Genomic DNA, 12,357 nt, shown 5'->3' on the forward strand with positions numbered 1-12,357 from the left:
AGCAGGGGAGGCAGATCGGGGAGAATATTCGCCCGGAAGGAGAGGAGATTTGTTGCCGCTCGACATTTTGGGGTCTTTTTCTCTGTACCTTGTATTTGTTCCCAACTAAGATATAATTCTGTTTAAATGTTTTTTTTAGACGCTATGGAGATACAAATTATGAAAGGACTCCAGGTCTTGAGCATTCTGGATAACAGGTTCCAAATAAAATACCTGTTGACTGCAGATCTTCATTAGTTTATGCACAAATATACGTATCATATATGTATCACTCCTTATGGGGCAAGAAATATAACACACCGAATAGTAAGAAGCAGAGATATAAACTAATAAGATTTATTTGATTGATTGCTATCTTTCACTTTTGATTCAGAGCAAGAAATTCTACCTTTGAAAGGGTTCTTAAAGGATAGAGCCATTGTAGGAATTTGTTTGTCGAGCCTATTATTAAGTTAAACAGCTGTAATTACAACAAACAAAGGGGATTTTATTCATGGTTGTAGCCAGTGAAAAGTACCAAAATCTGTAATCAAAATCAGTTTTTACCAAAATGTCATTAATTCCCAATGTTCACAGTGGAGTATGTAGCCATGGGTGGGCCAGTGAAGGATGTGCACCCAGTACCAGTGCTGAAAATATTCCCTCTGTGCTGCCGCCAGAGATATCAATTATCACCAGCTCTGAATGGGCCCTAAGAGGGTGCAGGTCCCGGATGTGATCGCAGTTATTCTACTGAACATTCAAATTCAATTCTAATGTAGCGCACGCTTCAGATGCATGCAGTTTTTTCTTAACAAATAAATTGCACTATTTAGGATGAGGCAATGCTTTGGGTGCTGGAAATGGCATAAGCATACAAGCCAGTTGCATGTTCAGGTGCAACATGAAAAGGACGTTCCTGAAAGGAACACAGGGACTCTGTTAATTACACATTTTCCAAGAAAGCAAAAGATACTGCATAAGATCTAGCACCCATTTACCTGCGTGTGGCGCTACAGGAGTCCTGCGCCTCCGCTATAAAGGAGACACTATAAAATGCCGTGCCTCCACCCAAGGTCAGGACAGGCTGAACTGTAATACCCCTCCCTGGGAACTTCTCTGATCTGCAATTTACATACACAGTGGAAAGGTTGGTGGATTTATTTGGCAGGACACTATTCCTTTAAATTACAGTGATACAGGCAGCCTGCCAGTCAGGAGCAACTTCACTCAAATAACACAGCTGGTGATCTCTGAGCTGCTGAGGGGAATCTCCACTTATGTGGCAGTTGCTGAGAAGGACTTTGTTTGGTTTTCCGTGCCCTGAGTAGGGTTGCCACCTTTTCATAAAATTTCTACTGACCAGTGGTGGGGGCAGACTGTGATGTAAAAGGGGGTGGAGCCACATTGTGCAATGGCCAGAAGGCGGAGAAAAGTTATGTTTCCAGTGATTGGGGGCGGGCCAAGGGCTTTTGTTAAGGGTATTACAAATTTATAAAAAAATAGTAAATAAGTAATATGGGCCTCGGCCTTAGCAGGTGTTTTAGCCCTGACAAGAGCACACTTTGCTCTTCAGAGCCCTGACAAGGACCCCCTTTCCTTCCGCACCCTAAAGAGAGCTCACTTTTCTGCCACTGGGGGTTCCCTACTAACTTTCCCACACAGAAAACTCTGGGAGCTTGCAGCACTTTGCTTGTACTCTGCTGATTCTCTCTCCCAGCAGCCCTTTCTCTCTCCCAGCAGCACTTCCTCTCTCCCAGCAGCACTTCCTCTCTCCCAGCAGCACTTCCTCTCTCCTAGCAGCACTTCCTTTCTCCCTATTCCTTCCTGTCAGCTCACAGAGGGTGGAGGCTCCTCCCCCTCCTTGCACAGAAACAATACAGAGGAGAGACAAGTGTACACCGTTCAACTACATCTACTTTTTAGAGGAGGATGTATTGATTCAAGGACCAAAAGTGAAAAGTTCCTGTCCTGATTTCCAAATTAGCAAATACGGACAGGACAATGAAGTGAATGGCATGGTGATTAGCCAATCGCTGATTGCTACATCATCAGTCCTGCCCCTTACATCACCTGCACCACAATAGTTTATGTCGAGATTTTCTGAATTCGGAAATCCAGACAGGACATGGAAGTGAATGACATGGTGATCAGCCAATCGATGATTGGCACGTCATCAGTAGTGATGGGCGAATTTCTCCCGTTTCGCTGAAAAATGCACGAAAAATCATGAAATCAGAAAGTTCACGAAAAAATCATGAAATTCAAATGCTTTCACTTAAAAATTTAGCAATTCCAACGTCTTCCTTAAAATCGAGCAATTCAAATGTTTTCACTAAAAAATCTAGCAATTCGGTTTCACAAAAAAATCTAGCAATTTGAAAATTTTCACGAAAAAATTGTGAAAATCAGAAATTGACGCTGGGGAATTTTCGCCGGAGATTCACAAATGTATTCGCCAGCAGCGAAACGTGGAAATTCACCGCAAATAAGTGCCTGGTGAATTTATTCGCCCATCACTAGACATCAGTCCCACCCCTGATGTCACCTGCCTCCCCATGTCACCAGCCTGCCCCCCTACTTCACTTAACCGCCCCCTGGCTGTTTTCACAAGAAAAAAAGGTGGCAACCCTAGACTGGGGCTAAGAGGGCTGTGACTGGTGTGGGGGTCACGTCTGATTGGAGGGCCCCTGAGTTGGCAGCCCTGGTGGAAGGCCCAGACTGGCAATCTGTGTGTTCTGGCAAATGCCAGAGGGGCTGCTCTGAGGTGCCATAGAAAGGCACACCTTAGTGGGCTGGTGGGGGGCTGTTTGGGCCTCTTTGTGGGCTGTTTGGGTCTCTGTGTACCTGAAATGTCAGGGCCTATTTTAATTCTCAGTCCAGACCTGCCTGGTGGACCCCAGTCGCACACTGACTAGCCCTGATTTTGGCACATTGCACTGTACTTTGCATTTATAAATGACCCCCTGTGACCACAAGGTGTTGCTACTGGACATTACTTTTGGCACTAATTTTATTCTCTTATGGTCTTAAGTCCACCTAGATCCTCTAAGAACCGCAAAGATACTCTGAAATATGTTCTCAATTTAAAAAAAAAAGAATAATTTAAAAGCAAATTAGCCAGAGAAGAATTACCCTAAAAAATATTATTTTAATGTTAATTAGTTATGGCCCATGTCCATACCTCCATCGTATGGTGAATCTGTAGTAGAAGTGAGGTCATTGACATTAGGGGGGACAGGGTTAATCATTTAAGGGTTACACATCTTTTTTTAATTTTTTTTTTCTCTTCTTCACAGAAGGACCAGTTTTCTTCAAAACCACCAAGATGAGGACTCCAGGGAGAATGTGAATTTGCCACAGCCAATCTCCTTGTTGTCTGCCATTAGGATTCCAGTGATGCGGTAATTGCCGTTGGCAAGCCAAGATGGGAGATCCACGTTAGGCAAAGTCAGAGTGGTGTCAGGGAGAGAATAAACACCCTGAAAATAAAAAAAAAATAAGACTGGTTAGAGGCTAGATAAGATAACTAACCTTCTTTCTGTGTCAGAAGAACACTTTTAAAGGAGAAGAAAAAGCTACCGAAGCAGTTTATTGCCGATAGATTAGCCGCAATAGTACAAGCTATAAGACTATATTTATTCTGCAGAATGCTTTACCATACCTGAGTAAACAGCTCTAGAAGCTCTCTCTGTTTGTTTAGGATAGCAGCTGCTATATTAGCTTGCTGTGACATCACTTCCTGCTTGAGTCTCTCCCTGCTCAGATGACTCAGATGACAGCAGGGAGGGGAGGAGGGAGGGAGAGAGGAGTAAACTGAGCATGCTCAAGCCCTAGCCCAGGAGGTTTAAGCTGAAAACAGGAAGTCTGATACAGAAGTCCATGTGTACTCAATAGATGTAAAGAAATGCTGTGTGAGAAGACTCAGAGCAGCATTACTTTGAGGGTTAACTGGTGTATTTATATAGACTATTCTGATAAACTTAATTTTAGCCTTTCCTTCTCCTTTAAAGGAGATCTAAACCCAATATAAAGCTGTCCAACTGCACCCCATAGTCATACTGACATTTCTGATCAATGTCTATAGACATTGATCAAAAATGTCATTATATAAAATGTAATTATAGAGATTTCAGCAGCTGTTTAAATCTCCCTCCTGCCCAGTCTCCAGCGTGTCTGCATTCGTGTTGCAAACATGGCGGCAGAAGGGTATATTTTGAAGAAGGAACTCTGCCTCTGAATATTTATTGTCCAAATTGTCCAAACGCTACTCAAATACAGTTATGGTTGCTTGTTCAATGATTGTTTCAAGCCTTCAAGATGGACCAGCACACTCGTGAATTCTCGTGAACTTTTACTTATTCACTACTGTGTATCCAATGTTTCGGCCCACACTGTCGCCTTTATCAACCTTAATGTCATTCACTGCACTTATTAAAAAGTATTTAAAAGTATTTAAAAGTGGTGGGGAACAATTTACATACGCAATAAATGTTAAAAAAAATTAATGGGATACCATCGACATGATCTTTAAGGTGCCATCCCATTCTCAGAAGAATTTGTTGCCCGATATGAGTACTAACTTCATCCTTTAGATACACATACACCCCAGATAAAAAAATGATCGATACAGATGATCAACAATAATTGGTCTGTCCTGGAGAAGGATAAATCTTTGCCACCCATTTTCAGGTCACATCCACAGAATCAGGTCTGGATTTACAAACGGGGCACCCCTAGGCCGTCTCTGCTCATCTCCAACTCCCTGTCCGCGTCCTCCTCCCTTTCTGCTTCCCCCATCTGATTCCTCGTCTCTTTCCCCTTCCCCTCTGTGTCTCCCTCCCCTTCCCCCTCAGCTTCTGATTCCCCCTCCACATCCGCGTCTCTCTCCCCTTCCTGTCCGCCTCCCCTTCTGCTTCCCCATCAGTTTTTGCTTCCCCCTCCGCATCTGCATCTCTCTCCCCTCCCAGTCTCCCTCCCCTTCTGCTTCACCCTCTGCATCCACGTCTCTCCTGTCCACCTCCCCTTCTGCTTCCCCCTCAGCTTCTGATTCCCCCTCCAGGTCTCTCTCCCCTCCCTGTCACCTTGTGCATTACCGTATATGCGCATATCCTGAATATGCGTAAATGCGCCTGCGCAACTGACTTTAATGCGACTGGGCGGCATGTCGCCCCTGAATTTTTGCCGCCCTAGGCCCGGCCTTTGTGGCTTTCCGGGCCTGCACTGAATTTTAGAATTTGACCCTGTTCACTGTTGACAAACTGAGACTTCTAGAACTTGGCTAACTCGCCCAAAACTTGGCTGCTACAAATGTCCCTCTGGTACCTTTTTCAACCATCTTATTGGAAAAATAGATCCCAGCTATCTGCTAGCTTTAGTTGCACATCTCTGTACTCTCTTCAATTCCTTTATATCCACCAGAGCTCAAAATTGCACTGCACGGTCAAGTTAAGGCCAGGGATGCAAGGTCTATTCGTCTTATTCAGGACTTTTCTTTCATAAATTACTTTAAATTAGTCCCTTAATCACATTCAGTGTTACTTTCATCCTATGATTCCATAAAACTTACTTCTTTGAAGGGACAATGGCAGGGAAGGCCATAGGTACGCAGAGGCTCTGGACATTGTTGCCCTGGTGGAAATATAGTATCAATCAGTTCACAGGCATTGTCGTAGGTGCAGCTCCCAATGTTGTCAAGGCAGGGGACCTTCATCCATTCCCCCAGTAGCTCCTTTTCGGCAGTTATAATGACCTTGAGTCAGGAAATGGAACATGGGTTAAACTTAGAGGCAACACATGCTAAGTAAACTAAAAAAGGTCCTAAGCCAACAATGTAATTCCCCATTTAACCATGAGACCAGTGGAATTAAAATTTATTAGGATATGGTCACCATCAAGTTGCCTACGGGCCTGAGAAAGACACAAGGGCAAGACTAGCAAGTAAATGAGAACTTTGGTAAGAAGAAGACAAGCATCAGGACAAAGACTGCAATGGGCTCTGCAACATATAATAAGATTCATACAGTATGTACTACAAGAGCATGTCAATATCACTTTAAGAAATAATTATTTCCACAACTAAGTAAAATATTTCAAAGCTATTAGTCTTGCTCAAGTAAATAGCAGGTTCAAACTTCATCTAATTCAGTATTAGACACACAAAGTCAACCAGATGGGAAACAGTGATTCAAGTAGGTAGATATAGGTTAGTGAAATGCATGGAATTGTTGCATAATGTTGCTGTTTTAACTTCTGAGTATTTACAGAATTAAAAAACCCGCATTGCACAACAAAAAAGGTTGATCTACGTCAAGTGATCAGATGACTTTGTTTCTGGCTGAGTGCTTGAAGTACCAGAGTCAGTGCATAATTCAGCTGCTAAAGTGACATTCTTAGGAACCAAGAACCCTACAGTCTTTGTTATAGTAATCCACAGAGACCTACTGTTGGAGAATGCAATAATGTAATAAAGGACCTGTCTAACACAACATACCACAAAGGCATATTAAGCCTATTATATATATATATTTATCATGTACCATGTACATGGTCAACCTGCCAACATCTCCTCCAGTGGGACATGTAAAAGGAATAAGCATCAACGCACAACACCAATGGAGGCTTTTTTCTATGATACTCAAGTATAGGTATCATCCACACCTTTGGACTCATAAGCCACATGGTACAAACTTGTTGACTGGCTGTTGCTGTTGCTTTATGGCAGTGCACCTCCAGTCACAGTAAGTAGTAGCTGTAGCAAAGTAACAACACCAGCTTGTTGAGTTGGGGGCCTTTTCCATCAGTGTGTAATCATCACAAGGACATTGGCCTTCTGATAATTCAGCCTGCAATAACCATATTGCCATAGGTTGTGAAGAAGTCAGGTTGCATGGAGAGTATAGTAAGAAGATGGTCATCAACAGTCAACATCGGAAAAATCCTGTCTGGAGAGGAGTATATTGGAACATTGATGCAGTACTCATCCAGATCTCCATGGGTCCCAATGGATGATCCAAGCATTGGCCCTACATTCCAGATCCACATGTTGGGAAAGGTCATGGCCATCTTAAGGCTAGACTGCAAATTTGCTACTCAGTGATTAAAACCACAGAGTAGATACTAACTTGAGTGAACTAGATTAGAACAGGGACTCCGTAACTTTTGCTTTCTAAGGTCAATTGTTTGGCACTGAATTATTCGCTAGAGAAGTGGACCTACTCTAGCACTACATTGCACCCTTACACCAGGCGAAGTTGCGCTATGGCGAAGGAACGTAACTACGCTAATTCACTAACTGAACGTTACCTCTTGCGCCAGACTTGCCTTCGCCACCTCAGACCAGGTGAAGTGCAATAGAGTAGATAGGACTTGCTTCAAAAAAAGTTGAAATTTTTTCTAAGTCCCAAAAAACGCTGGCGTCTTTTCCTTTTTTAAGGGTGATAGGCTGATAAAGATCGTAATTTTTTTTGGTGGTACCCTCCTTCCCCCCTACATTTACTAACATATGGCACATAAACTATACACTGGGCACAGGTGTAGGGCAATATAACACCTCTATTTTATCTTATGAAGCTTTCCCAGGCTTGTGTAGTGTAATGTATTTGTTGCTAGCTAGCGTAACTTTGCTTTCTTTGACGAATTAACGCTAGCGCAAATTCACTACCATTAGCCTCCCTGAGCACAACTTCGGATTTTAGTGAATTAGCGGCGCCCTGGCGAAGTGTGGCGAAGTGTGGTGAAGCCTGCGCTAGCGCAACTCCGCAGGTTAGTGAATTTGCCCCATAAAGTGCAAACTTATTCTAATTTTAGTAGCGTTGTTTATCTGAGAACTGGGGCATGACTGTGATCAGCACCTCCGTTCTGTGGGCTAGTACAGTGGTCCCCATCCAGTGACTCGTGAGCAACATGTTGCTCTCCAAGCCCTTAGGGTGGGTGGCAGATGGGGAGAGTAGTCAAATCTTCCCTACTTCAGGAGACTAATCTCCCCAAATGCGGGATGGCATACATTTCCGAAGTCACCCGAAGTTGTCTCACGAGGAAACTAAGAGTTTCGTATGCCATCCCGCCGGCCATTCATATTTGGAGGGTTTACCGCCTAGCCTCCCAATTTATTTCAAGGGGAAGTTAATAAAACAAGTCCTTTTATAAATCACCAATTTATGTCAGAAAACAGAGTCCAGTTCCATTGTTCAGAATGTGTAACGTGATCCTGGTATTCCAAGTGCAAAAAAGTATTTTTATTAGTCCAAACGTCACTTGACCTCCACACCAGAAGGTAGTTATCCCGTTCACATTTATAGGTTCAAAATGCAGCACTATCTGTTATTTATTTCTTTAGCAGAAAGTGCTGCCTTTTGATAACTACCTTCTGGTAAGATGCATACGAATTATTGCTCGATATAATATGGGCAGCAAGTATATAAAAATATTGTTATAAAGTTCTGACATTGGTTTTGGCTAACAAAGCCTTTAGCAGGCCCCAGGTGAGCAGTGCGGAGGTCTGGTGATGTTTGGACTACTAAAAAGACTTTTTTGCACTTGGAATACCAGAATCACTTTACACATTCCGAATAATAGAACTGGATAAGATCGGATCATAATGAAAGGAATACGGGCAGTCGGATCATAGGACCGCATCAAAGAACAGATGGGCCAGGATTTTTTTTACTCTGCCCGATATCGATCGGTGAAGCCCGTCAGAGGGCCCCATACATGGGGCAATAAGTCTGCAGCTTTTATCGTCCCATGTATGGCCACCTTTAGTTTCTGTTATTGGCACAGCTTTAAGGGCAGAGACACACTGGCAGATTCGGGGAGATTATTTGCCCGGCGACAAATCTCCTCTACTTTCGGGGCAACTAATCATCCTGAACTGCTATAATGAAAATTGCCGGCGGAATGGCACTCGGAGCACTTCGTTTTCTGAAGTCGCACAGAGTTTCCTCGTGAGGCAACTTCAGGCGACTTCGGAAAATGTAGCACTCTGAGTGCCTTCCTGCTGGTGATTTTCATTATAGCCAGGGGAAGGCAGTTTGGGGAGATTAGTCGCCCCAAAGAAGAGGAGATTTGTCGCCGGGGCAACTGATCTCCCTGAATCTGCCAGTGTATCTCTGCCATAAAGCAGTGCCATGTCAACTAGTTAATCCTTGAACACTGCTGGCATGTAAAGTAGTCTGAGTATTATTCCTGCCTTTTTCAACATTACCTTTACTGGGGAAGTCAATGGAACTTTGGTTTCAAGAACTGTAGAAACAGTCAGGTCTCCTGGGATGTTAATGGGATTTGGATTGACAGAGAGGCTTTTTATTTTGCCAGGAAGGCTTTCTCCATCACAGTTGGACCAGGAGAAACCATTGACCTGCAAAGAAAAGTATAGAAAACCATTATGACAGACTCAAGGCCAGTAGACTCTTCATCTTCTGTTTGTGCTTTTTGATCATCGGGCTCAGGATGGTTTTACTATTGGCCTTATCACCCCTTAAATGGCCTCTTTTATTAGATCACATTCCTAACCAGGATCTCAATCAGAAAGAAAAACCTCAATGAAAATTCCTTTTGCACAATCTACAAGTTGGAATATAAAAGCAAATCTTGAAAGTAAACCTTTAAAATAAGTGAATGTAAAATTGATGAGAGGGCTATTCTAAGCCCTTTTGTCATTTACATTCATTATTTATTTTCTTTTTATTCCAAGATATTAAGGGATACATGTGCTGTTAATATGAATGAATTTTGTTCTAACAGCGCCACCTGCTGGTCAGTTTCTGATCAGTCTGACCACCAAGTAGTCAAGGAAGTTGTCAGGAGAAAGAAAGAGGCTGCTCTGATGTTCTTCTGCTTAGGAAAACAATTAGAAACCTTTCAAAAAATCTTTCCTAAGCAGTATTCAGTGAAGAGAAGCACTGGCCCAGAGATTAAGGTTAAGGTGGCCATACATGGAGAGATCCGCTCGTTTGGCTATGTCGCCAAACGAGCAGATCTCCCTCCGATATGCCCACCTTGAGGTGGGCAACATCGGGCTTATCCAATCGTGGGCCCTAGGGCCCAATGATCAGATCCTAGTGAACGCAAACGGGTGGTCGGATCGTGGGGCCGCATCAACGAACAGATGCGGCCGCGATCCGACGGGATTTTTAGTCCCCTCCGATCGAGATCTGGCCGAGATCTGGCCAATAAGCTGCCGACTTGGTCTGTCGGCAGCTTTTATCGGCCCGTGTATGGCCACCTTTAGACATTATAACAATAAATTAGCACCCCACTGTGATAATCCTTTCTTTCTTTTTAGAACAAAGGAGAAGTAAACTTCAAAAATCACTGGGGAATGCTCAGTCGTTCGGCTCCAACCAGATTCTCATGGCTCTGCCTGTGCTCCTCTTCTTTTAAAAAATAAGAAAAAAAGCACCAGTTTGGTACATTTTTATTCTGAGCAATGATCTTCCATTTTCTCGCCACCCTGCGGATGCTTTTAGAATTGGCACAGGTAATGGTCGGGAAAAGATGGCCGTGTGGTGCTCAGTATAAAGTATTCCTGGCTGGTGTATTTTTTAAAGAAGAGGACCATCCCGGTGTAGGAGATGAGGTATTAGAATCAATAGGGGGTGCCTAGCTATTTCCCACCCACCCAGCGATTTATCAAAAGCCGTAAAATATCGGAATATTTTCTGAAAACGACTCAAATCCGCAGGGTTTTCCCCCCTTATTTATTAATACATTTTCCAAAAATTTCCTGTGCTGGAAAAAACTCGAAAAATTCATATGAATTTTGCAGATTTTACGTCTAAAGGAACTAAAATTGGCTTTTCTGAAGTTCAGGGTTTTTGTTACCCCAGTGTATATTTATTTTCTGCACCAGACATAAAGAGGCCATTTATCAAAATCCAAATTGATCTCATTATTTTATGAAAACTACTCCGACCAAATCCGTATGGGTTTTTTCCCCTCATTTATCAAAAGATTTTCCCGAAAACTTCCTGTGCGGGAAAAAAACTAAATTTTTTGGATTTTCTGCATGGGAACCACGAAATCTTCGAATTATTGCACAAAACCCAGCGCAGATCAGAATATCTTCGGGACTTCTCTTATTGACTTCTACATGAACTCAGCAGGTCTGAGTTGGAGTACTTTTTTATTCCGACTTTTAACACCCTCTGGGTTTAATAAATTCTGAAAAATCGGAGGGTTTTTCTTCCACTAAAAATTCTAATTTTATAGTAAAAAAAACCTCCGTTTTTTTTTGAGTTTTTGGCATTCGGACTTTAATAAATATCCCCCTTAGGGCAGAGACACACGCTCAGATTCGGGGAGATTAGTAGCCCGGCGACAAATCTCCTCTTCTTCAGGCGACTGATCTCGCCGAACTACCTTCTAGCCAGCGGGATGGCACTCGGAGCACTTCATTTTCCGAAGTCCTTTACGGGGAAACTTCGGGCGACTTCGGAAAACGAAGCGCTCCGAGTGCCATCCCGCCGGCTATTTACATTCTAGCCGGCAGGAAGGCAGTTTGGGGATAAGAAGAGGAGATTTGTCTCCGGGCGACTAATATCCCCGAATCTGAGCGTGTCTCTGCCCTTAAACTCTTGCCTAGCTGTGTGTGACTCTCTAAATTGAAAAGGATCACTGCTGGAGGCATTAACCCTTTCCGCTCCATTAAATATAGAATCGACGGAGCTGGCACAAATATACCAGCACCATAGAAACTGCATGTCTCCTATTCTGATTTAATCCCATGCGGCACTTACCGAGAGAAACGATGCTGATGCTGCTGCTTCTGATGCCAATGGTTCCAGTGCTGCAAAGGTTAAGAGGAAGCAAAGGAAAAGCTGAGCCATTATTTCAGCCGCAAGTCTAGTAATGAAGGAAATAATGCACCGCAGAAGCTGACTGTCGCTGTCTCTTTTCTTGCTGTGGGTTGCTCCTTATTTATATACAAGCTCCTGTATACCCACAGCAAATAGTGCGGCTGATTATCTGCCGATAAGGATGGAATGACAGCCAACAAGGAGACAAACAACTACATTCTGCAGCCAGTGTTTTCAGTCATCAGCCTATCCACATCGTGACAATCAGCCAATCATATGACAGGCTCATCATGTGACCAGTAGAGCGATGGCCGTGCTCCGTTGCTGCTCTCTGCTGGTAGAAAAAGGGTCAATTTACATGTTGGCCATAATATAAATATATTGCAGTACAGGTATGGGATCCGTTATCCGGAAACCCATTATCCGGAAACCCGTTATCCAGAAATGGCCGTCTACCATAAACTCCATTATAATCAAATAATCCAAAATTTTCAAAATGATTTCCTTTTTCTGTGTAATAATGTACAGGTATGGGATCCGTTATCCAGAAACCCATTATCCAGAAACCCGTTATCCAGAA

The 12,357-nt window shown here is 43.2% G+C and overlaps 1 protein-coding gene across 1 annotated transcript; it reads right to left on the bottom strand.

The window, feature by feature from the left end:
- Nucleotides 1-320: 320 nt before the first annotated feature.
- gm2a.S (GM2 ganglioside activator S homeolog) lies at nt 321-12,021 on the bottom strand. The gene is given in 8 exon segments (NM_001092815.1): nt 321-691; nt 772-914; nt 970-1,237; nt 1,270-2,315; nt 2,342-3,461; nt 5,549-5,731; nt 9,185-9,337; nt 11,718-12,021. Coding segments are annotated over 4 exon segments (594 nt in total). The 5' UTR covers nt 11,808-12,021; the 3' UTR covers nt 321-691; nt 772-914; nt 970-1,237; nt 1,270-2,315; nt 2,342-3,293.
- Nucleotides 12,022-12,357: the final 336 nt, after the last annotated feature.

Source organism: Xenopus laevis, chromosome 3S (assembly GCF_017654675.1).
Source record: "Xenopus laevis strain J_2021 chromosome 3S, Xenopus_laevis_v10.1, whole genome shotgun sequence".
NCBI classification, from domain to species: Eukaryota; Metazoa; Chordata; class Amphibia; order Anura; family Pipidae; genus Xenopus; species Xenopus laevis.